This window comes from Tachyglossus aculeatus, chromosome 4 (assembly GCF_015852505.1).
Source record: "Tachyglossus aculeatus isolate mTacAcu1 chromosome 4, mTacAcu1.pri, whole genome shotgun sequence".
Taxonomy (NCBI): domain Eukaryota; kingdom Metazoa; phylum Chordata; class Mammalia; order Monotremata; family Tachyglossidae; genus Tachyglossus; species Tachyglossus aculeatus.
In genome coordinates, this window is record NC_052069.1 from 113,567,861 (window position 1) to 113,591,799 (window position 23,939).

Consider the following 23,939-nt stretch of genomic DNA (forward strand, 5'->3'; position numbering starts at 1 on the left):
ATACAACTGATTGTTCCGAGGGGTGAGAAGCAGAGCCACGATGCACCCAAAGGGACATCAACCCACGTCATTGGGTGTGGGAGATGGTGAAGGGGGCCCCAGCCGACAAATCATTCCTCGGTCTTGCTACAGCATCCCTCGGCTCTTTTCCACAGAAAATCCAGCTGCAGAGAGGTCAGATTTAGGCAGCGCTCCATTAGGTCCCAGGGAGTCAAGCTTTGGGGGCCAAAGCTGGCCTGGACCTGATGAGTGAGATATGATCTTCCGCTTTCGCTGATCTAATTCTCTGCATGCTGCACGGGGCAGGGTTCCGTCATTCTCCCGTGGGAGAGCCAGACAGACAAAAAGCGTTTTGCTTTCCCAGCTAGGAGGACTTAAGCTCAGAGTTGGGGCATCAGTCAGTCTCTAGTGATGAGGATAATACATGTCAGGCAACGGGCCTGGGTCTGAAATCCACCAAACAACGGGAAAAAAAAATCACATTCCTCCCCTCCACCCCTCCCTCCCCATGATTGTGTCTTTCCCTATTCTCTCTAGAGCGGGATCATTCCAGTCTTGGACCTTACAGCGGCCTATCTTAAGGGAAAGGGGAGACAAGCTAAATCACTGAAATCCACCCAGGTCGGGGACGGAGACTGGAACAAGTCGAACCAACCCTATGCCGGCAGCCAGAAAAACAATATTTTTTTTTTTTTAACTCCATTAACCTCAGACGTTAGAGCCCGAGGTCGCTGCTCTCCAATCAAAGGCAGGGACATTTTATGCATTTATCAAAAGAGACTCAAGAGGGGGGCCGCATCAAACTCTCCTTCCACCGGAAAGTCTTTCTTTTTTCCCCTTCTTCTCTCCCTCTCTTTCAAGGTCAAGTCCCGCCAGCTTTCACCAGATGGATATCAACATCTGGCAGGTGTTGGAGGACAACCAGACCAGCTCTACCAGCTTGAATTGGAAGTAGCCGATGATGAAGCCGGAGATGACATCGGTGATGTGGTGGCGCCCAATCATCACCCGGGACAGCCCCACGCAGAAGGCCCACAGGACCAGGAGGATCCGGAGCGGGACGGCCAGCACCAAGTGACTGAGGAAGAACTTGGACACCATGGCGGCCCGGCTGGCGTGTCCGGCGGGGAAGGCGTAGACGTCCATGGTGAGGTAATCCAAGAGGCCCGGGCTCGTGTCGTAGGGACCTCGCCTCTTGATGAGTTTCTGGACCCCGGCCACGGTCAGGACGTCTAGGAGCAAGGCTGCATGGGGAGAAAGGGGAGACGGGAATGTCAGGAGGAAGGGGGAAAAAAAAACCAGACAGGGGGTGGCCAGGGAACTTGAAGCCGCTGGAGGGGAGAGAAAGATTTGTTAGATGTCCAGACCCGAGTCCAAGGGTGGATACCTCCATCCAGCAGGCCGCCAAATGTTTAGGATACTGGTCAGCACTTTTTTTAAAAAGTGGTATAATCATAATAGTAATAATGATAATGATGGCATTTATTAAGTGCTTACTATGTGCATAGCACTGTTTTAAGCACTGGGGAGTTTACAAGGTGATCAGGTTGTCCCATGTGGGGCTCACAGTCTTAATCCCTATTTTCCAGATGAGGTAACTGAGGCACAGAGTAGTATAATAATAACAATAATGATATTTGTTAATCCCTTACTATTTGCAAGGCACTGTACTAAGAACTGGGGTGAATACGAGTCAGTCGGGTTGGAAACAGTCCCTATCCTGCATGGGGCTCACACTCTTAATCCCCATTTTACGATGAAGTAACTGAGGCCCAGGGTAGTAAAGTAACTTGCCCAAGGTCACACCGCAGACAAGTGGCAGAGGTGGAATTAGAACCCAGGACCTTCTGGCTCCCAGGCCCGTGCTCTATCCACTAGGCCATGCTTCTTGTCAGGCACCGTACTAAGCAATGAGAAGGTTACAAGATAGTCAGGTTGGTTATGGTCACTGTCCCACATAGAGCTCACAGTCTTAACCTCCATTTTACAGATGATGTAACTGAGGCACAGAGAAGTTAAGTAGCTTGGCCAAGGTCAAACAGCAGACAAGTGGCAGAGCCGGGATTAGAACCCATGTCCTTCTGACTCATAGGCCTGTGCTTTTTCCACTAGGCCACACTACTTCTCTTCCTGGGGACTGGGGATAGGTGGGATCACTAGAAGTGGGAGCAGAGGTAATCCAGAGATACTGCTGGCCCTCTCTCCAACTCTAGGAAACTCTGGGAAAACAAACAAACAAAAAAAGCAGCTCCCTTCATTTGCCTTAAGGGAAATGTCTGGATGCTCTCCAGGTAGCCCAGCTCTTCTCAGGATGGATGGTCCTGGAGAATTTTCAGGGTGAAAAGAACTAGAAGCACCCTGGCCTAGTGGAAAGATCAAAGGGCCGGAAGCCAGGAGACACATATTTTATCCCAGCTTTGCCACTGGTCTGTTGTATGATTTTGGGCAAGTCACTTAACTGCTCCGTGCTTCCGATTCCTCATCTGTAAAATGGGGATGAAATACCAGTTCTCCCACATCCTTGGGGAAGCAGCATGGCTCAGTGGAAAGAGCACGGGCTTTGGAGTCTTTTAGACTGTGAGCCCACTGTTGGGTAGGGACTGTCTCTATATGTTGCCAACTAGTACTTCCCAAGCGCTTAGTACAGTGCTCTGCACACAGTAAGCACTCAATAAATATGACTGATTGATTGATTGGAGTCAGAGGTCAGGGGTTCAAATCCTGGCTCTGCCAATTGTCAGCTGTGTGACTTTGGGCAAGTCACTTCACTTCTCTGTGCCTCAGTTACATCATCTGTAAAATGGGGATTAAGACTGTGAGCCCCCTATGGGACAATCTGATCACCTTGTAACCTCCCGAGAGCTTAGAACAGTGCTTTGCACATAGTAAGCACTTAATAAATGCCATCATTATTATTATTATTATCCTTTGAATGGGAGCCCCATGTGGGCAAGATAGAAGCAGCATGGCTCAGTGGAAAGAGCCTGGGCTTTGGAGTCAGGGGTCATGAGTTCAAATCCCAGCTCCTCCACGTGTCAGCTGGGTGACTTTGGGCAAGTCACTTCACTTCTCTGTGCCTCAGTTACCTCATCTGTAAAATGGGGATTAAGACTGTGAGCCCCCCGTGGGACAACCTGATCACCTTGTAACCTCCCCAGCGCTTAGAACAGTGCTTTGCACGTAGTAAGTGCTTAATAAATGCCATTATTATTATTAATATTATTATTATTATTATCTGTGTCCAACCTAATTATCTTGTATACTTCTCAGTGCTTAGCACATAGTAAGCATTTAGCAAGTACCACAGTTATTGTTATTAGAGCAGAACAGGGGTTAGGAGCTGTAAAGAAAGACAAAGAACGGGAGGCTATTAGACCTATCAAGGGAGGAAAATCCTGACGAAAAAATCAGGATTTGGGAACGTGTCTACTAACTCTGTTATATTGCGCTACCCTAAATGCATTGTGCAGGACCCTGCACACAGTAAGTGCTCAATCAATATGATTGATTGAATATTGGAAGGAAAGGGGCCATGGGGGTCTTTGGCACAGAAAAGTCATGACAGTGGGCAGATTGGGACAGGGATAAAAACAGGTAAAAACTATTCTCAGTGACTGGGGTCCAGAAAGACCTTGTATGTTGGCATAGTGCTAACTGGTATCCTAAAATGTCTGGGGAACCTGAGATAGTCCTGCTGCTTGGTTTCTTCTCTGAAAGAGGAACTCCTCCTGGCTCACCCTGGGGCATCAGTTCAGGCCTTGGACAGTGTAAGGACAGAGTTCTCCTGAAGTTTCTGTTGCTCTCAAAACGGGTTATGCAGCCCAGCACAAAACCCCACCCAAATTGGGTGCCTGGTCACAGGCAACAGCAGAGGTCAAAAGCCAGTGCTGGCTGTTGGTCTCATTCATTCATTCAATCATATTTATTGAGTGCTTACTGTGTGCAGAGCACTGTACTAAGCACTTGGGAAATACTAGCTGGCAACATATAGAGAGGGTCCCTACCCAACAGCGGGATCACAGTATAGAAGGGGGAGACAGGCAACAAAACAAAGCATGTGGACAAAATAAAATAGAATAGTCAATATATTAGAAGAGTGCTGGCAAATAGGACCCTAATTTGTGGTGGGGGTCAGTCAGCCCCGAGCCCGGGAGGCCTGGTATCCTCTTGGAAAAGGTTCTGCAGACAGGCCCAAGCTGCTCCGTCCTCACCGAGCTTGTGGTCAAATCACAGCTAATGGAGGCTTCTCAGCCTCCCTCCTTTATCCCTTCAGACAAAGGGGCCGCTGAGTTGAAACTTGGCTATTGATTTTAATCGGTTTTATTCCCCTTGTCTCCCGAGTCCCGGACTTTCTAATTAGCGATTTCAGCACTTGAGAAAGTGGCAGCCCAGGGAAAGGGATGAATCGGGGAATAGTGGTGGGGGCACACTGAGCTTGGCCTGGCCTCTGGCTCCCAAGAGCTGGGGAAAAGAGGCAAGTGGGGACAGGGAGAGGAAAGGAAAGGAATAATTATAATAATAACAATAATAATAATAACAGGAAGCAGCATGGCTTAGTGGAAAGAGCACAGGCTTGGGAATCAGAGGTCATGGGTTCTAATCCCGCCTCTGCCACTTGTCAGCTGTGTGACCTTGGGCAAGTCACTTCACTTCTCTGGGCCTCCGTTCCCTCATCTGTAAAATGGGGATGAAGACTGTGAGCCCCACGTGGGACAAACTGATTACCTTGTATCTACCCCAGCGCTTAGAACAGTGCTTGGCACATAATAAGCGTTTAACAAATACCAACAGTATTAATAATTGTGGTAAGTGTTAAGCACTTACTATGTGCCAGGCACTGTCCTAAACGCTGGGGTAGATAGAAGATAATCGGGTTGGACACAGTCCCTGTCCCACTTAGAGTTCACAGTCTTAATCCCCAGTTTACAGATGAGGGAAATGAGGCACAGAGAAGTGAAATGATTTGCCCAAGGTCAAACAGCGGACAAGTGGCAGAGCCAGGAACAGAATCCAAGTCCTTCTGACTCCAAGGCCGGTGCTCAATCTGCTAGGCCACACTGCTTCTCCGAAGAGAAGGGGCTGAAGAGTAGGGTGGAGAACTTCCTTTTCAACAATCCTTTTTTGAATTTTCAGAGCAATTTCCTCCCCCCAGCTCCCCCGCCTCTCTGCCCCCTAGGACTCGGAAGGCTACTAACCCCTCTGGCACCCGCAAGATCCAAGGTGAGCATTGACCTGGAGCATTGGCACCAGGTTACCTCAGAAGAGGGATTTGAGCCAGAACATTTAGGATCCTGAAGGTGATGGATGTGAGCAGGAACCATTTTCGGTAAGGAGAAGTGAATGAGGGTGAACTCACAGACACAATCCCCTGTGTGGCCGGGAAAGAGTAGCGAGCCGGCCAGGGCAGATGGACGTGCTCAGCTTCCTCTTAGGACACGGGAGTGGAGGTGGGAGACAACCTAAGAGGGGCACGTGTCAAGCAAGACCGCCATCCCCTACGATATCTTGGACCGAGTATGTGGAGCTGTTTGGCATGATGAAGGCCCTTGTCCCCAAGACTTTCTTGCCTGGGACCAACTTGTGACAATTTCCTCAAGCTCAGGTTCTCCCCAGTCACTTTCTGGTCAGGGGTGAGACACTCTGAGAGGCCTGATAACTGCTGGGAGGCTGAGGAAATGGCAGCGACACTTGATAGCATAAGCATCACTATCCTGGGTTCCACCTGTCAATGGTTCACCCTTCCCAGACCTCTGTTGCTCAGGGACCACAAGATGCTTGGAGGAATCATCACCTGATGATGATTCCCTTGACAGCCACCCACATGTGTATGAATGGACCATCTAAGCATCACTAACTCTCCCTCTAACAAACCATTGTGGACTACCTCACAAATTTATCCAACTCCCACTTGAAGCTAACGATATTATCTGTAGGTTTGCTTGGCAGAACCTAGTGAACAAAAAGGGTTAATGGGCTGCCCTAATCATCTAACTTCCCACTTTAAGCCCAGATCCCTGGAGGGCTCAACAGCAGAACCCGGGATAGAATCAGCATGGCCTAGTGTGAAAAGCAGTGTGGCCTAGTGGACGAAAGAATGGATAAGCCTGGGAGCCTCTAATCCCAGCTGCCCCGCTTGCCTGCTGTGTAATCTTGGGCAAGTCAATTAACTTTTCTGTGCCTCAGTTTCCTCAACTGTAAAATGGGGATTCAATACCTGTTCTCCTTCCTACTTGACTGTGAGCCCCATGTGGGACAGGGATTATGTCCCACGTGATTAACTCATATCTACTCCAGTGCTTGGAGCAGTGCTTGACACATAGTAAGCACTTAACAAATACTAAAAAAAAAAACCTCACCAGAAAACAAAAAAAGAAACAAAAACACAGGAGAATGGAACGTCCTCACCTTTCTTCAGTGTGTATTTGTGTGTGTCTGAGGAGGGGCGGTGTATGTGTGTGTGTGCACGCCTTGCTCCCCTCCAATTGATGGAAGGGTTCCAGGAAGGTGGTGAGAACCATCAGTCCCAGCTCCACCACTAGTCCACTGTAGGGTCCCTCTGTGCCTCAGTTTCCTCCTCTGTAAAATGGAGGAGCTAATCTCTCCTATCTCACCAGGATGTTGGAGGAGAAAATGAGCTAATGGACACAAAAATGCTTTGGAAAATAGATGAGCGATATAAATTTGAGGTATCAAGACAACCCTGGGGCTGCTGCCTCGGTGGGCCACTCTTTGCCCTGCTGCCTCTCGGATCTATATGAAATACTTGGTGGCAGCCTGGCCCCTTCACCAGCTCCGTTCTGCCCCTCCAAGCCACTGTGCTCAGGGGGCTCCCCTTTAACCTTGGGACCCCTAAACTGCTGGGAACCATTCCGGATTAGAGGGAGTCCCCTCTCTTCCTCCCACTCCTCTTTAGGACCTCCAAAATCAGCCCCTTTCTACCATGTGATCTCCACTGACGCTGCTTCTGCTGGGATGTGTGAAACAGCCTGTGAAAGCGGCTCTGGTTTTAAGAACAAGGAAGAGAGTGAGGGTGAGTGAGTGAGTGTGTGAATGTGAGGGAGAGAGAGACAGAGTGTGTGTGTGCGTGTGTGCTTAAGTGTGTTCACAGCAGTGTCAGGATGACAATGTCCAATGCAGTCCTCACCAGACTCTTCAATAATGAACAGAACAGCGTATCCCAAGCCACCTCTTCTGCTCCTGCAGGAAGTCTCTGCTGCATGTCCTGAGCTCACACTCCCGATGTGAATCAGCATGCAGTATTATTGCGGTTCTAATGCTGTCAGCAAAAGGCCTAGTGCCCAGAAATAGAAACACATGGTGCCATCACTCAAGAACCACACAAGTCAGCTCTGATTCCCCCGCAGCTCCCTGACCTACATACCAGATGGGACCCTGGTAGGGAGTAGGGGGTTGCCTTCCAATGATGGTCCCTGGCAGCCCATCTCAATGGACTTTAGTCCCCACTGGGCTGGCCCTGCAGGCCCCAGCCTAGGGAATTCACTCATTCATTCATTCAATTGTATTTATTGAGCGCTTACTGTGTGCACAGCACTATACTCTGCCATTTGTCAGCTGTGTGACTTTGGGCAAGCCACTTAACTTCTCTGTGCTTCAGTTACCTCATCTGTAAAATGGGGATTAAGACTGTGAGCCCCCCGTGGGACAACCTGATCACCTTGTAACCTCCCCAGCGCTTAGAACAGTGCTTTGCACATAGTAAGCGCTTAATAAATGCCATTACTATTATTATTATTATTATACTAAGCTCTTGGAAAGTACAATACAGCAATAAAGAGAGACAATCCCTGCCCATAAGGGGCTCACAGTCTAGAGGGGGCGAGTCAGACATTGATACGAGTAAACAGGCATCAATATAAATAAATAAAATTATAGATAGTATAGCACAGTATATAATAAGTGCTACGGGGAGGGGAAAGGGGGTAGAGCAAAGGGAGTGAGTCAGGGTGATGCAGAAGGGAGAGGGAGATGAGGAAAAGTGGGGCTTAGTCTGGGAAGGCCTCTTGGTGGAGGTGTGCCTTCAGTAGGGCTTTGAAAGGGGGGAGAGTGATTGTCTGGAGGATTTGAGGAGGGAGGGCATTCCAGGCCAGAGGTCGATGGTGAGACAGGTGAGATGGAGGCACAGTGAGAAGGTTAGCACCAGAGGAGTGAAGTGTGTGGGCTGGGCTGTAGAAGGAGAGAAGGGAGGTGAAGTAGAAGGGGCAAGCTGATGGAGAGCTTTAAAGCCAATAGTGAGGAGTTTTGGTTTGAACGTCTATCGGTGGAAATCCTCGGGAGACCCAGAGGGTGGTCTCTGTTTCCCAGAGGCTCAGGGGATAGCAACCCAGCTTTGCAAACATTAGGACTGTTTGACAGGCTTTTCCCATACGCTGTGATTGATGTCCAGGAAGGCAAATGTCACATGGTTTGGCCAAACATCCTTTTGCTACTGTCAGAGACAGAATCTTAAATGGAACAGATCCGTGGGCTGATCCGGTTCACTCAATTCTCCTTATGATGTGAGGTCACGTTCCTGAAGAATCCCGTGTGAAGGAAAACTCCCGTTACAGTACTAAAACCTCTGTGTATACACACAGCCATTTCCAGAACATTCCCTAATCCCCCAACAGTGTTCAATCCAAAATGCATAGTGAAAATATGGGTTATGAAGGAGTGAGATTTTATGGCATCTGTTAAGCGTTTACTATGTGTCGGGCACTGTACTAAGCTCTGGGATAGATACAAGCTAATCAGGTTGGAGACATGGGGCTCACGTGGGGCTCGAAGTCTTAATCCCCGTTTCAAAGATGAGGTAAATGAGGCCGAGAGAAGTGAAGTGACTTCCCCTAGGTCACACAGCAGACAAGTGGCCGAGCCGGGATTAGAACCCAGGTCCTTCTGACTCCCAGGTATGTGCTCTATCTACTAGGCCATGCTGCTCCTCTAGTGGCTCATGGGAATGGCAGCGTGGCTCAGTGGAAAGAGCACGGGCTTTGGAGTCAGAGGTCATGGGTTCAAATCTCGGCTCTGCCAGTTGTCAGTTGTGTGACTTTGAGCAAGTCACTTCACTTCTCGGTGCCTCAGTTACCTCATCTGTAAAATGGGGATTAAGACTGTGAGCCCCCGTGGGACAACCTGATCATGTTGTAACCTCCCCAGCGATTAGAACAATGCTTTGCACATAGTAAGCACTTAATAAATGACAATATTATTATTATTATCATTATTAATGGCACATTTTTTTACCTCCTTTTAAAGAGTCAGGCCATCAGCTGCATTGGGCTGTGACGTAAAGTCCTGGTCTGCTGAAGATTAGGGAGTTGGGGGGTTTCTCAAGTTCCTGCCTAGTCCCAGTGCTGGGCTCTCCAATACAGTCCAGGGTTGAGGTGACCTTTGGGTCTACCCCCCTCAGAGAGGCAGGGCATCTCCTTGAAGGAAGAGTAAAGGTTTCGGTGACTACTCAGCGGCATGTTGGAGAACAAGGAGAACCTCACTGGGGGAATTTTAGAAAGCCTGGAGTCTTCCCATTCAGGAGCCTTTTCTTGTGGTTGGGGGAATGGTGGCAGCTGCAGAACATACAGCTTTGCCTGGCTCCTGCCTGGCTCGGCAGATCCTCCAAGACAGATCCAGTTTGAGACACTGCCCTCGCCCACCAGTGTCAGAACGCTTGGCACCCCTGGGCTTGAGCATCTGCATCTCCAGAGCCACTGAGGAAGTCCCCCCCACTGTACAGAAATTACTTCCCCCTTTCCTCCGCCACACTGGGGCAAAAAGAAGCTGAGTAACCTAACGGCAGACTTCCCAAGCGCTTAGTACAGTGCTCTGCACACAGTAAGCGCTCAATAAATACGATTGAATGAATGAATGAATAAAGGCCAGGTGCAAAGGACATCCTGGAAGCTGCAGAAGGTGTGAAATGGGGAGGGAGAGTACGGGCAAGGACCGTCTTTACTGAGGTAGAATGCAGGGTGTGGAATACCCCTTGGCCACAGGAGTAACATTTCAACAATCTTGGGATATGGCCGGGACTTTAGGTTGGCACCTCAGCCTCCAGAATCCACCTGACCAGCCCTTCACAGATGCCTGCATAGGACAATTCCCAAGATTCTCATGGAGAGGATGGGCAGGGTAGAGTTGAGTTGCAGGATGGCAAAAAGTTCCCTATCAAAATAAGTTGACACCAGAAAGCTTATTGGATTTGTTTTTCATGGGCTTTGTTTATCTTTTAAAAATCCCATCTCTGATTCCTCATCCTGCTCCCTGGCACTTCCCACTGTGACTGTCCCATTGTGAAGGATCAGGGTGGACATGATGGGTGGACTCCGTCCCCATAAGCTCCCCAGCCCGTGACATTTCCACTGGCAGTCTGGAATCCCCATAGAGGCCTGTTCAGTGTGGGGATAATCCCCAGGCCGCTTCACTGCCAAATCCACTCAGAAGCCCTCACCAGTGAGCACAACAGCCCTCCACCTGCTTGACTGCAAGAAAGAAAGGAAAGGGAAGTCGAGGAGACAAAAAGGAACCTCCTAGCTGGAGGAAACCCCTGGAATGTCCTTTGTCTCCTAGCTCCCCCTTCCCAGATCTCCCTTTCCACCAGCTTCCTCTCTGCAGCTTTCTCTGGAGTCTCCGATGCCTGCAGACTGGACCAGGCTGAGGAAAAAGGAGGGTGACGCAGCATGGCTTAGTGGACAGAGCGTGGGACTAGGAGTCGGAAGGACCTGGTTCTAATCCCGGCTCTGCCACATGTCTGCTGTGTGATCTTGGGCAAGCCACTTAACTTCTCTGGGCCTCAGTTATTATCGGTAAGTGCCGAGTCGTTTCTGATTCAAAGCGACTCCATGGATATACTTTCTCCAGAATGTCCTGTCCTCTGCCATAATCTGCAATCTTTCTAATGGTTCTTCCGTTATCGTTGTTATGGTCTCTAGCTGTTAGTCGGCCTCTTCCATGTTTCCCCTGGACTTTTCCTAGCATTAGTGTCTTCTCCAGAGGATTAGTCCTCCTGATTATGTGTCCAAAATATGCTAAAAGGTAAATCTAAGTCAAGTCATTTGGCCTTCCAAAAACCACTTTGGTTTAATTTGTGCCAAAATCCATTTGTTTGTTTTTTGGGCAGTCCATAACATTCTCAAAAACCTTCTCCAACACCACATTTTAAAAGATTCAGTGTTCTCATGGCCTCAGTTACCTCATCTGTAAAATGGGGATTAAGAGTATGAGCCCCATGTGGGACAGGGACTGTGTCTAACCTGATTAGCTTCTATCTACCCCAAGGGTTAGAACTGTGCTTGGCACATAGTAATCACTTAACAAGTAGCATAATAATAATAATAATATAATTATTATTATGGCTGGGTGGGAGTGTGAGGGAGTCTTCCCTCTTAAACCCAGAGTCACAGGCCCCAGAACCTTCACCGCTTCATGGTCTGACCCTGACACCTTGGGCCTGAAACCCCATGAGAAGCAGCATGGCCGATGAGAAGCAGTGTGGCCTAGTGGGAAGAGCATAGGCCTGGAGTCAGAGGACCCGGGTTCTAATCCCACCTCTGCCACTTGTCTGCTGTATGACCTTGGGCAAGTCACTTCATTCTCTGTGCCTCAGTTCCCTCATCTGCAAAATGGGGATTAAGAGTGTGAGCCCTATGTGGGACAGGGACTACATCCAACCTGATTATCTTGTATCTACTCTAGCACTTTGTACAGTGCCTGGCATATAGTAAGCACTTAAAAAATATTATTTTTTTTAAAATCCTCTTGATTTTCATGAAGGTTCTCTGCTTTGGGCCTCAAACTGAGTTCAAACTTCTCCCACAGTCCTTCACTCTGGCCACTCTGCCACTTTTCCAGGACTTTCCTCAGGGCCTGTCCTTCCCATCAACTCCACTCCCCCTAGTCAGGCACAAAGCTCTCCTTGCTTCCTCCACTCTCTCCTACGACTGGAACTAAGCCTACAACATCCAAACCTCCTGGTGGTTCCTGAGAAGGGATTTTCTTTCTTGGAGAAATGATAGCTTGTCAGATGCCCTCGACTTCTGCCTCAGGCCTGACAGCTTACAAAAACAGGGTTGTGATACTGGGACTCTTCTTTTTCTAAAAGTCCTCATCTGAGGACTTGGCAAACTCATCTCCAGCTATGTAGCTGACTGAGTCCCCTGGTCCCAAATAGGAGATCATATAAAGACAGATCCCAGTAATTTTTGGGTTCTGAAAGGGAAGCAGGATGGGAAATTTGCTCCACCCATCATGATGTTTCCTTAAAGCATCCCACCCAGCCACACCCAGCTACTAATAATAAAAACGGTGGTATTTGTTAAGTGCTTACTATGTGACAGGCACTCTACTAAGCGCTGGGGTGTGGGTTGGACACAGTCCCTGTCCCACATGGGGCTCACAGTCTTAATCGCCATTTTACAGATGAAGTAACTGAGGCCCAGAGAAGTGAAGTGACTCGCCCAAGGTCAAGCAGCAGACAAGTGGTGGAGCTGCGATTAGGACCCAGGTCCTTCTCTCAGGTCCATGCTCTATTCACTGTGCCACTCCCCCTCGTCCCCCTCTCCATCCCCCCATCTTACCTCCTTCCCTTCCCCACTGCACCTGTATATATGTATATATGTTTGTACATATTTGTTACTCTATTTATTTATTTATTTATTTTACTTGTACATATCTATTCTATTTATTTTATTTTGTTAGTATGTTTGGTATTGTTCTCTGTCTCCCCCTTTTAGACTGTGAGCCCACTGTTGGGTAGGGACTGTCTCTATATGTTGCCAACTTGGACTTCCCAAGCGCTTAGTACAGTGCTCTGCACACAGTAAGCGCTCAATAAATACGATTGATGATGATGATGATGATGCTTTTCCTCCCTGGTGGGCTGCCCAACAGGATCTTGTTCACTATATAGGGTCCTTTATCAATGGGGCTGACATGTAGGGCCGCCTGGTATTACTGAAGCAGATTAAATGCAGAGAGCGCTGAAGAGAGGGGGAGGAACTTCCACCGGTGACTTCCACAGTGATGTGGGGAAGAAGGGCGGAGACCTGGGCTGGAGCCACAGTGGGGCCCAATGTTATTGGAAGCAGCATGGCCTAGTGGATACAGCACAGTCCTGGGAATCAGAAGGACCTGGGTTCTAATTCCGGGTCCGCCACTTGTCTGCTGGGTGACCTTGAGCAAGTCACTTCACTTCTCTCTGCCTCAGTTGCCTCATCTGCAAAATGGGGATTAAGACTGTGAGCCCCATGTGGGACATAGATTGGGTCCAACCAGCTTAGCTTGTATCTACCCCAGCACTTAGTACAGTGCTTGGCACATAATAAGTGTCTAATTTGGAGGCCTTCCTAGACTGAGCCCCCCTTTTCCTCTGCTCCTCCTCCCCTCTCCATCGCCCCAACTCACTCCCTCTACTCTACCCCCCCGCCCACAGCACTTGTAAATATGTACATATTTATCACTCTATTTTATTAATGATGTGTATACATCTATACTTCTATTTCATATTGATGCTATTGATGCCTGTCTGCTTGTTTTGCTTTGTTTTTTTGTCTGCCTCCCCTGAGCCCATTGTTGTGTAGGGTTGGTTTGTCTCTATTTGTTCCCAAATTGTACTTCCCAATTGCTTAGTACAATGCTCTGCACGCAGTAAGTGCTCAATAAATATGATTGAATGAATGAATGAATGATTAACAAATACCATAAAAATATACGGATTGCCCACTTTGTAGATAACCCATAGAAGTTCTGAAACTCTCGTCAGCTACCAGCTCATCTTGCCTCCAACCTTCTGCTGTGCTCTCCCTAGGCTCCAGGGTAGGGACCGTCTCTATATGTTGCCGACTTGTACTTCCCAAGCTCTTAGTACAGGGCTCTGCACACAGTAAGCACTCAATAAATACAATTGAATGAATGAATGAATGTTTCACTTGCCCTCATCCATCCTCCATGACTTAGACATGTCCAGGCACAGCACCCTTCTATTGATAAATTTATTAACCTCCAATTGCATTAGCTGTTATTCTGTATTATCTGCACGACTTCTCCTGCCCCTTAATTATAATAGCAATGATGGCGTTTACTAAGCATTCACACCTGGATTCTGAGTTCAGAGATGCTCCCTATCCTGTCCCGGGGTCACACTCTTTCTCATCCCCATTTCACAGATGAGAAAAATAAGGCCCAGAGAGGGTAAGTGACTTGCCCAAGGTCTTACAGAAGGTGGCCAGTGGGAGAGTTGTAATAATAATAGTAATAGACTGTAAGCCCGTTGTTGGGTAGGGACCATCTCAATATGTTGCCGACTTGTACTTCCCAAGCACTTAGTATAGTGCTCTGCACACAGTAAGCGCTCAATAAATACGATTGAATGAATGAATGAATGAATAATGATAATAATAACAAGAAAAATAATAATTCCAACAATATGTTTAAGCGCTATGTGCCAAGAACCATACTAAGCACTGGGGTAGATACAAGGCAGTCAGGTGGGACACAGTCTCTGTCTAAATAGGAGGGAGAAGAAGCCTTGAATTTCTATTTTACAGATAAGGCAAGTGAGGCCCAGGGAAGTTATGGTTTGCCCAGTGTCACACAGCAGGCAAATGACGGAGTAGGATTAGAACCCAGATCCTCTCCCTCTCAGGCCCTTCTTTGTTCCACTAGGCCACAATGCTTCTTTGGGGATTTGAACCTGGGCCTCCTGACTCCTATTCCAATTTGAAACCTGATTGTAACTCGTCCTCGTGACTTGCCTCCCTAGAGCTTCTTGGTAAGGTGAATGGACCCAGACAGGACCCAGAGCGGAGTCCTAGCATCCATAGCTGCCGCCGACCCATTTGAAGGAAGGGGAATAGATTGATCTGACAACACAACTGAGAAGATTTTCCAGCCTCTTTGTCTCAGGAAGCTGCTGGATGCTCCACTTTCGGGCTCCTTCCACTATGGGCCCCCAAGTGCTGTTCCTGAAGTTGCCTGACTGCTTTCCTTTGATAGCCTCATGTAGCAAGCTCCACCTCACTGGGGGACAGGCTGGCTCCTTTCCAGAGACCACATCAGAAATTCAGCCTGAGAGGGAGAGGGAGGAGGGCTTAGAAACACTGTGGGGTAGGGAGGGAGTAATAATCCTTATTGTGGCATTTGTTCAGCAGTATGGGCCACAGGAACTGAGAGGAGACTAGGGGATTCCCTTTCCCAATGGCCACTAAAACCTGTCACTAAGAATGGATCTCAAGGCATTGGTAGAACTAAGTGTGTGTGTGTGTGTGTGTGTGTGTGTGTGTGTGTGTGCGCGCGCGTGTGTTTTAGAGGTCTTCCCAGACTGAGCCCCCTTTTTCCTCTCCTTCTCCCCATCCCCCCAGCCCTACCTCCTTCCCCTCCCCACAGCACCTGTATATATGTTTGTACGGATTTATTATTCTATTTTACTTGTACATATTTACTATTCTATTTATTTTGTTAATGATGTGCATTTAGCTTTAATTCTATTTGTTCTGATGACTTGACACCTGTCCACATGTTTTGTTTTGTTGTCTGTCTCCCCCTTCTAGACTGTGAGCCCGTTGTTGGGTAGGGACCGTCTCTACATGTTGCCATCTTGTACTTCGCAAGCGCTTAGTACAGTGCTCTGTATGCAGTAAGCGCTCAATAAATATGATTGAATGAATGAGTGAGTGTGTGTGTGTGTGTGTGTGTGTGTGTGTGTGTGTGTGTGTGAGAGAGAGAGAGAGAATTAACAGATGCATGGTATTTAATCAAGTGAGCAGCTATTCAGGAGAGAAAGGGCCTGAGAAAAAGACTTTGAGGATGAACTAATGTCTGTGAACTGAACCCATCTGAGAAAAATCCCAACCTTTTGGTTGGAAGAGTGGTAACCAGGTCTGATAAGCCCGGCAGGGCAGAACACACCACCTCAATGGTCCAATCTAAACCTAGAGGCTTCTGGTTCTCTTCAACTGGCAGGGAGTGAGCACCTGCTCTGAGTTCTACCTGGGGGATTGAGGATCCAGGTATGACCGATTGGCTCCCAAGTCTCAGGATGCCACCACAAACACAACAAATGGTAATCGCAGGGCCAAGAGAGAGAAGTAAAATTCTCTTTTATGGTCTGAATAGGGAAACCCAGAACTCCTGATTCACAGGATCCAGCTCCAATCCTTCCCTAATAGCCTCCTGTGGTTGGAGGGCAAGGCATATGACATGACACTTAGACTGTCTAGAAGGCATGAGTCTCTGGGGCTCTAAACAGAACCTACTGCCCATAGTATCCACCACGCACTTCCTTAAGGCCCCCCCCCAAGTCTGCTGTAAACCTCTGCCCCAGGGTTGACTCTTTTTCCTCCCTCACTTTTCCCCTCAATTTTTGCCTGCCCTGAAAAGAGGCCAGGGATTGATTGATTCATTCAGTCATTCATTCATGCAACTGTATTTACTGAGAGCTTATTGTGTGCAGGACACTGAACTAAGCACTTGGAAGCATACAATAGAACAGTAAACAGACACATTCCCCGCCCACAGTGAGCTTACAGTCTAGAGGGATGGGATGTCATCAGTCAGTTAATCAATAGTAAAATACCTGTTATTTATGTCATTCACGGACCTTGGGGCAGGCCTCTCTGGGAAGTAGGGGTGAATTTGGCCCATTATGGAGGTTTGCTCTGCTCAGGGCTCTCCCGAACCCGAACCATCTGCTTATTGCTTTACCTGGATTAACAGTCTTTAAAGCAGTGACTCTGGGTCCTTTTCCTGAAACCGAATGAGTGGCCAAGCCCTCAATTCCCTGTTCTCACCAGGAACCAGTTTCCCTAGCCTGTCCTGGTCTGCTCTGGCTATGGCCTACCTTCTGGACCCTTTTCTTCTGGAGTCGTTCCATCTCTAGCACCAGCCTCCGGGTAGGAAGGGCAGAGACAAATCCTCTATTCTGTCATTTCCTGCCCCTTCTCTGATTTCCCACTGGGGGACTTGACAGGAGTGCAAGTTTTTTTCTGGGATGCAGGATAGGAGAGGAGGCCTAATGGCTTTCTTAGGGATGGAGTTCATGAGCTTCTCTTGACCTCTTCAGCTGTGGCAAAGCTGTCAGCTGCCTTCCTTATCTTTCCTACCCTCCAGCTCAGGACCTTGGCTCTAGCCAAATTGACCTTCTCCTCATCCTTCTTTATGGTATTTGGGAAACTCTTACTATGTGCCAGGCGTTGTACTTTAGCATTGGGTACAAAGTTGGACACAGTCCTTGTCCCATGTGGGGCTCACAGTTTTAATCTCCATTTTACAGATAAGGTAACAGGCACAGAGAAGTGAAGTGACTTGCCTAAGGTCACACAGCAGACAAGTGGCAGAGCCTGGATTAGAACCCAAGTCCTTCTGACTCTCCAGCCCATGCTCTATCCACTAGGCCACGCTGCTTCTCTAGTCCTCTCCATCCCTCTTCCCAGCTCTCTGCTGGACCCTGGACCGTTTCCTGGGTTTGGAATAACCTCTCATTCTTCTTTCACTTCCCATCCTGATGCAAGTCAAATCTCCCCTCCTCCAAGAAAGCTCTCCTGACTAGAGGGGAGGGGAGCCATCATCTCCCCCTTCCCAACCCTTATGATCAACCTGAAAGGAGAGGGGCTAAATCATTGAAAAAGAGTGATTCACTCCTACCCACTTGTCTTCTCCGAAATGCCTCCTCCTAGATGGTAAGGGAAACAGTGTGGCCTAGTGTAAAGAGCACAAGACTGGGAGTCAGAGCACCTGGGTTCTAATCCTGACTCTGCCACTTATCTGATGTTTGACTTTGGGCAAATCACTTAATTTCTTTGTGCCTCAGATACCTCATCAGTCAAATGGAGATTAAGACTGTGAGCCTTATGTGGGACAGGGACTATGTCCAACCTGATTGTTTTGTACCTACCCAGCACTTAGTATAGTGCCTGGAATATAGTAAGAACTTAATAAATGCATAAAAAAGGGGTAAAAAAGGGTTCTCCTGAATTTCTAGTACTGTACCCTGTGGAAAACCAATCCATATTAAGTGATGATGAAGACCTTCGAAAAAACAAAAGAACACTGAGGGACCACCATAAAGCAAAGGGGGCCTCTCAGAGGATGGGCGAGCATAAGATTAGAAAACTTAGCTCTCTTCCTCCTTTCAAAGTCATACTGAGAGCTCACCTCCTCCAGGAGGCCTTCCCAGACTGAGCCCCCCCTTTTCCTTTCCTCCTCCTCCTCCCCATCTCCCTCCCGCCCTACCCCCCTTCCCCTCCCCACAGCACTTGTACATATCTGTACATATTTATTACTCTATTTTATTTGTACATATTTATTACTCTACATGAGAAGCAGCGTGGCTCAGTGGCAAGAGCCCGGGCTTGGGAGTCAGAGGTCATGGGTTCTAATCCCAGCTCCGCCACATGTCTGCTGTGTGACCTTGGGCAAGTCACTTCACTTCTCTGTGCCTCAGTTACCTCATCTGTAAAATGGGGATTAAGACTGTGAGCTCCACGTGGGACAACCTGACCACCTTGTATCCGCCTGGCGCTTAGAACAGTGCCTCGCACATAGTAAGCACTTAACAAATGCCATCATTACTATTTTTATTTATTTTATTAATGATGCGCATATAGCTATAATTTTGTTTATTATGATGGTACTGACACCTGTCTACTTGTTTTGTTTCGTTGTCTGTTGCCCCCTTTTAGACTGTGAGCCCACTGTTGGGTAGGGACTGTCTCTATATGTTGCCAATTTGTACTTCCCAAGCGCTTAGTACAGTGCTCTGCGCACAGTAAGTGCTCAATAAACATGATTGAATGAATGAATGAATGAAAACCACAAGCAATCCATGAGAAATTACTGGGCCAGACCAGGATTCCTTCTTGGGCATGGCGACAGGGTGCTTGGAAGAACCATAAGAGCGTTGCCCTCGACAACCATCCTAATACTCCTAACTTTTCCTCTATACCTCCCTAATTTTCTCCTTTGAGACCTCCTGTCCATGAATTATCCAATATTGATGTGTTCTGGATGCACAAACTCTCTGTGGTGACAAATTCCATATGCTGACCACCCACCATGTGAAGATGAGTTTCCTTCAGTTTTCTGCTCTGGGGACCTCTGAATTGGTCTCACTTGATTGTGTTAGGGCAGGTGAGGATCTTGGAAAGAGACTAGAACTCAATCCAGGAACAGCTCCTAGAAAGGGGCTGATTTTCAGAGTCAAACCAAGAATCTGATTCACCCAGGAACTGAACCGATACTCGTCTCGAAGGGTCAACAAGGACCACCAAAGCCAACCCCAAACTAGGCCCTGAGTTCTCTCAACCCCAAACTAGGCCCTAGTTTCCTTCCAGATTTAGCTAAACCGAGCCAGGCAGGGTGGAGTCTCCCTGGATGGGGTTTGCACCTTCCTGCCTGGAAACAGATCCCCTTCCTTCAGCCCACTCGTTACTCCCCTGAATTGCCGCTGAACTTGATTTTCTCCTCTCATTGGTCCCCCTCGAGTATATTAAAGTTTTAGGGCATCAGCTTCCTGACTCTTCCCACTATGGAGCCCTGGAGAGAGCCCGCAACCCGTCTCTGAGGGACTCCTGGAAACTTTGGACTCTGAGTCAGAAAGCTCCTCTGTTCCCTTCCAGAATTAACTCTTTTGACGGGCAGTCGTCCAAATGGCTTGGTGGAGCGCTTCGATCCTCTCCTTCGTCTGATAATTTCTAGGCCATCCCTAGCAGTGGTACCCAAACAGGCCCCACTTAACCTCATTTACAGTACTCTGGCCCATTTCCAGGACTGGGTTGTGGGGAGGTCCAGAAATGGGTGGGGGGGCTGGGGAGGAACCCCTCCCCACTGGGCTTTCTCAGCCGGCCTGCAGCGTGAGGGTTTCACTTACCCAGCAGTAGGTTCATAAGGACCTCCTGTCCAGCCAGGGTGTTGCTCTTGACCAAGCAGATGATGGTGCCCCCGATCCACGGGACCCCGTGGCCCGTGATCCCGACGAGTTTGATCATGGAACGGGCGCTGGCCCAGGAGGCCGCCCGGTGGGCACAGACGCCCAGCCTCTTGGACATACAGATGTCAATGGCCAGCAGGGAGTTGAATGCGATCCCCTTGAAGGATGGGTTGAGTTGCATGCAGTCTTCCTCCGGCAGCTGCTGGGACTGTCTTCGTTCCTTGGCTCCCTCGTTGGTTGGGGGAGGAGGAATAGAGGGCCCCGAAGGCTTCTTACCGCCACCTCGGGACTCCTGGGCCCCTTTCAGGGGCTGATTCAAGGAGAGGAACTCAGCTCGATTCAGAATGTTATTTCGCTCCCTGGCCCTGGCCCGGCTTTGAGAGGCTGACATGGTGCACTCGCGCTGAGAAAAATCCCCAGTGCCTCTCACTCTTTAGGCAGCTTTCTCTCCCGAGATGGCTGTTTCTGTGAGCCACCACAATTTCCTCCCCATGCAGTTTGCTCCCGCACAGACTGCAGCTGTTAAATATAGAGTAAAGGAATGCACATGGTTATTTACTTCATGCTGCGACCAAGCTTGAAGGGGAGCCGGAGTGCCAGCTGAGACAGCCAATCGAGCCTTCCCAAAGAGGGATGGAAGCCAATGGATGGGAAGGAGAGGAGGGTGAATCCCTGCTCTGGGGCTCAGCTGCCTCTGGCCTAGGCTATTTAAATCTTCCAATTGCTCATTCCCCAAGCTGCCGGGAACCCTGGGAAATGTAGTCCCTGGCTTGGGCCATGTTTCATAAACCAGTTTAGTCCTTTCTTGACGTGAGCAGCAGCCAGGCCCGGAGAGAGCTAGAATCTGGGCCAGGAAAAGCACACCTGCTTCCACCGTCAGACCTCTCAGTTCTTTCCAAATAACCCTTCGGTCAATCCCGGGTGGAGTAGAGAGGGATGGCAGATGTGGTGATTGCCACCCAAGGGCCTGTCGGTCTCATTGAGAAACACTGTTTTTTCTTCTAAAAGATTTCCCCCTCCACAATACTGTAAGCTCACTGTGGGCAGGGATAGCGTCTACCAACTCTGTTGTATCGTACTCTCCCAAGTGCTTAGTACAGTGGTCTCTCCCCCTTCTAGACTGTGAGCCCGTTGTTGGATAGTGACCGTCTCTATATGTTGCCAACTTGTACTTCCCAAGCGCTTAGTACAGTGCTCTGCACAGTAAGCGCTCAATAAATATGATTGAATGAATGAATGAATGGTCTGCTCAATCAATCAACCACATTTATTTAGTGCTCACTGTGCACAGAACATTTTACTAAGCGCTTGGGAGAGTACAAAATAACCAAATTGGTTGAAAGACTGAGCAGGGGTTGTCGGGGTGGGCTCTGGCCTCTCTACCAGGGCTATTAGAATGAATGCGGAGGCAAAGGGTGGAAGTAAAGAGGGGAAGCTTGGAGAGGTGAAGAAATACAGTTCTGTCATAGACTCAGTCTTACCTACACTTTTCAGGCACTACACACAGATGGGGAAGTCTTGCCACAGGCCATCGGGGGAATGAATGGTGTTGGAAGACGGATCAGGATTTGAGCAGTCAGTCAGTCAATCAACTGCATTAATTGAGCACTTACTGTGTGCAGAGCACTGTACTAAGTGCTTGGGAGAGTACTATATAACAATAAACAGACAAATTTCCTGACCACAGTGAGTTTATAGTCTAGAGGGGGAGACAGACATTAATATAAATAAGCCAATTACAAATTACAGTGCTGTGGAGCTGGGAGGAAGGATGAATAAAGGGAGTAAGTCAGGATGATGCAGAAGAGAGTGAGAGAAGAGGAAAGGAGGGATTAGTCAGGGAAGCCCTCTTGGAGGAGATGTACCTTTAAGGCTTTGAAGAGGTGGAGAGGAATTGTCTGTCGGATATGAAGAGGGAGGGCGTTCCAGGCCAGAAGCAGGACATGGGAGAGTGGTTGGTGGTGAGATAGGCAAGATCGAGGTACAGTGATAAGGTTAGCAGTGGTGGAGCAAAGTTTGTGGGTTGGGTTGTAGTAGGAGAGTAATGAGGTGAGGTAGGAGGGGGCAAGGTGATTGAGTGCTTAAAATCCACCAGAGAGTATTTCCCCTCTGGGTGCTGGGCTTTACTGATGACAACACAGCCACCAATAGAGCATTACACCTAATTCAATAATCGTTCCTGGTATGGTCCTCTCTTCGGCATCGGTACATTGTAACCAACCTCATTGAAATTTGTAGAATTTGCTCTCCATTGGAGAGAGGGGTGATAAAGTGGCCTGGGGCACGGATCTGTTCCCAAGAAGCTCTCTCTAATAATTATGATGGCACTTGTTAAGCGCTTACTGTGTGCCAAGTACTGCTCTAAGCGCTGGGGTAGTTAAAAGTTAATCAAGTTGGACACAGTCCCTATCTCACATGGGACTCACATTCTTAATCCCCATTTTACAGATGAGGTAGCTGAGGCCTAGATAAGTGAAGTAATAATAATAATAATGGCATTTATTAAGCACTTACCATGTACAAAGCACTGTTCTAAGCGCTGGGGAGGTTACAAGGTGATCAGGTTGTCCAACGTGGGGCTCACAATCATAATCCCCATTTTACAGGTGAGGTAACAGGCCCAGAGAAGTGAAGTGGCTTGCCCAAAGTCACACAGCTGACAAGTGGCGGAGCCAGGATTTGAACCCATGACCTCTGACTCCAAAGCCCGGGCTCTTTCCCCTGAGCCACTCTGCTTCTTTAAGTGACTTGCCTGAAGTCACACAGCAGACATGTGGTGGGGCTGGGATTAGAGCCCAGGACTAAGCCATGCTACTTCTCATGCAGTTTCTCTGCAGAGCATGGTAAGGGGAGCAGTTGGGTGACTCAGACCATCCCCCATCCCTCTAGCCTGTAAGCTTCCTGTGGGCAGGGAGCATGTCAACCAACTCTGTTCGACTATATCATCATCATCATCATCAATCGTATTTATTGAGCGCTTACTATGTGCAGAGCACTGTACTAAGCGCTTGGGAAGTACAAATTGGCAACATATAGAGACAGGCCCTACCCAACAGTGGGCTCACAGTCTAAAAGGGGGAGACAGAGAACAAAACCAAACGGCAGCAAACCTTGTGAATCCCAGGCCCCTACCCTGTCCCCATGCAGCAGACAAACGGCAGCAAACCTTGTGACTCCCAGGCCCCTACCCTGTCACCATCAATCGTATTTATTGAGCGCTTACTATGTGCAGAGCACTGTACTAAGCGCTTGGGAAGTACAAATTGGCAACATATAGAGACAGTCCCTACCCAACAGTGGGCTCACAGTCTAAAAGGGGGAGACAGAGAACAAAACCAAATGGCAGCAAGCCTTGTGACTCCCAGGCCCCTAACCCTGTCCCCATGCAGCAGACAAACGGCAGCAAACTTTGTGACTCCCAGGCCCCTACCCTGTCATCATCAATCGTATTTATTGAGCGCTTACTATGTGCAGAGCACTGTACTAAGCGCTTGGGAAGTACAAATTGGCAACATATAGAGACAGTCCCTACCCAACAGTGGGCTCACAGTCTAAAAGGGGGAGACAGAGAACAAAACCAAATGGCAGCAAGCCTTGTGACTCCCAGGCCCCTACCCTGTCCCCATGCAGCAGACAAACGGCAGCAAACCTTGTGACTCCCAGGCCCCTACCCTGTCATCATCAATCGTATTTATTGAGCGCTTACTATGTGCAGAGCACTGTACTAAGCGCTTGGGAAGTACAAATTGGCAACATATAGAGACAGGCCCTACCCAACAGTGTGCTCACAGTCTAAAAGGGGGAGACAGAGTACAAAACCAAATGGCAGCAAGCCTTGTGACTCCCAGGCCCCTACCCTGTCCCCATGCAGCAGACAAATGGCAGCAAACCTTGTGACTCCCAGGCCCCTACCCTGTCACCATCAATCGTATTTATTGAGCGCTTACTATGTGCAGAGCACTGTACTAAGCGCTTGGGAAGTACAAATTGGCAACATATAGAGACAGTCCCTACCCAACAGTGG

General features: G+C 48.6%; 1 protein-coding gene across 1 annotated transcript in view; it reads right to left on the bottom strand.

Moving 5' to 3' along the window:
• Positions 1 to 511: 511 nt before the first annotated feature.
• The window catches only part of PLPP7 (phospholipid phosphatase 7 (inactive)), a 35,508-nt gene continuing 12,080 nt past the window's right edge, over positions 512 to 23,939 (bottom strand). The window contains exons 2-3 of the mRNA XM_038745461.1: positions 19,856 to 20,434; positions 512 to 1,244 (exon numbers count right to left, since the gene is read on the bottom strand). Coding sequence (XP_038601389.1) covers positions 880 to 1,244; positions 19,856 to 20,306 — 816 coding nt within the window. The 5' untranslated portion in view covers positions 20,307 to 20,434 and the 3' untranslated portion in view covers positions 512 to 879. The remainder of the gene's footprint in view (positions 1,245 to 19,855; positions 20,435 to 23,939) is intronic.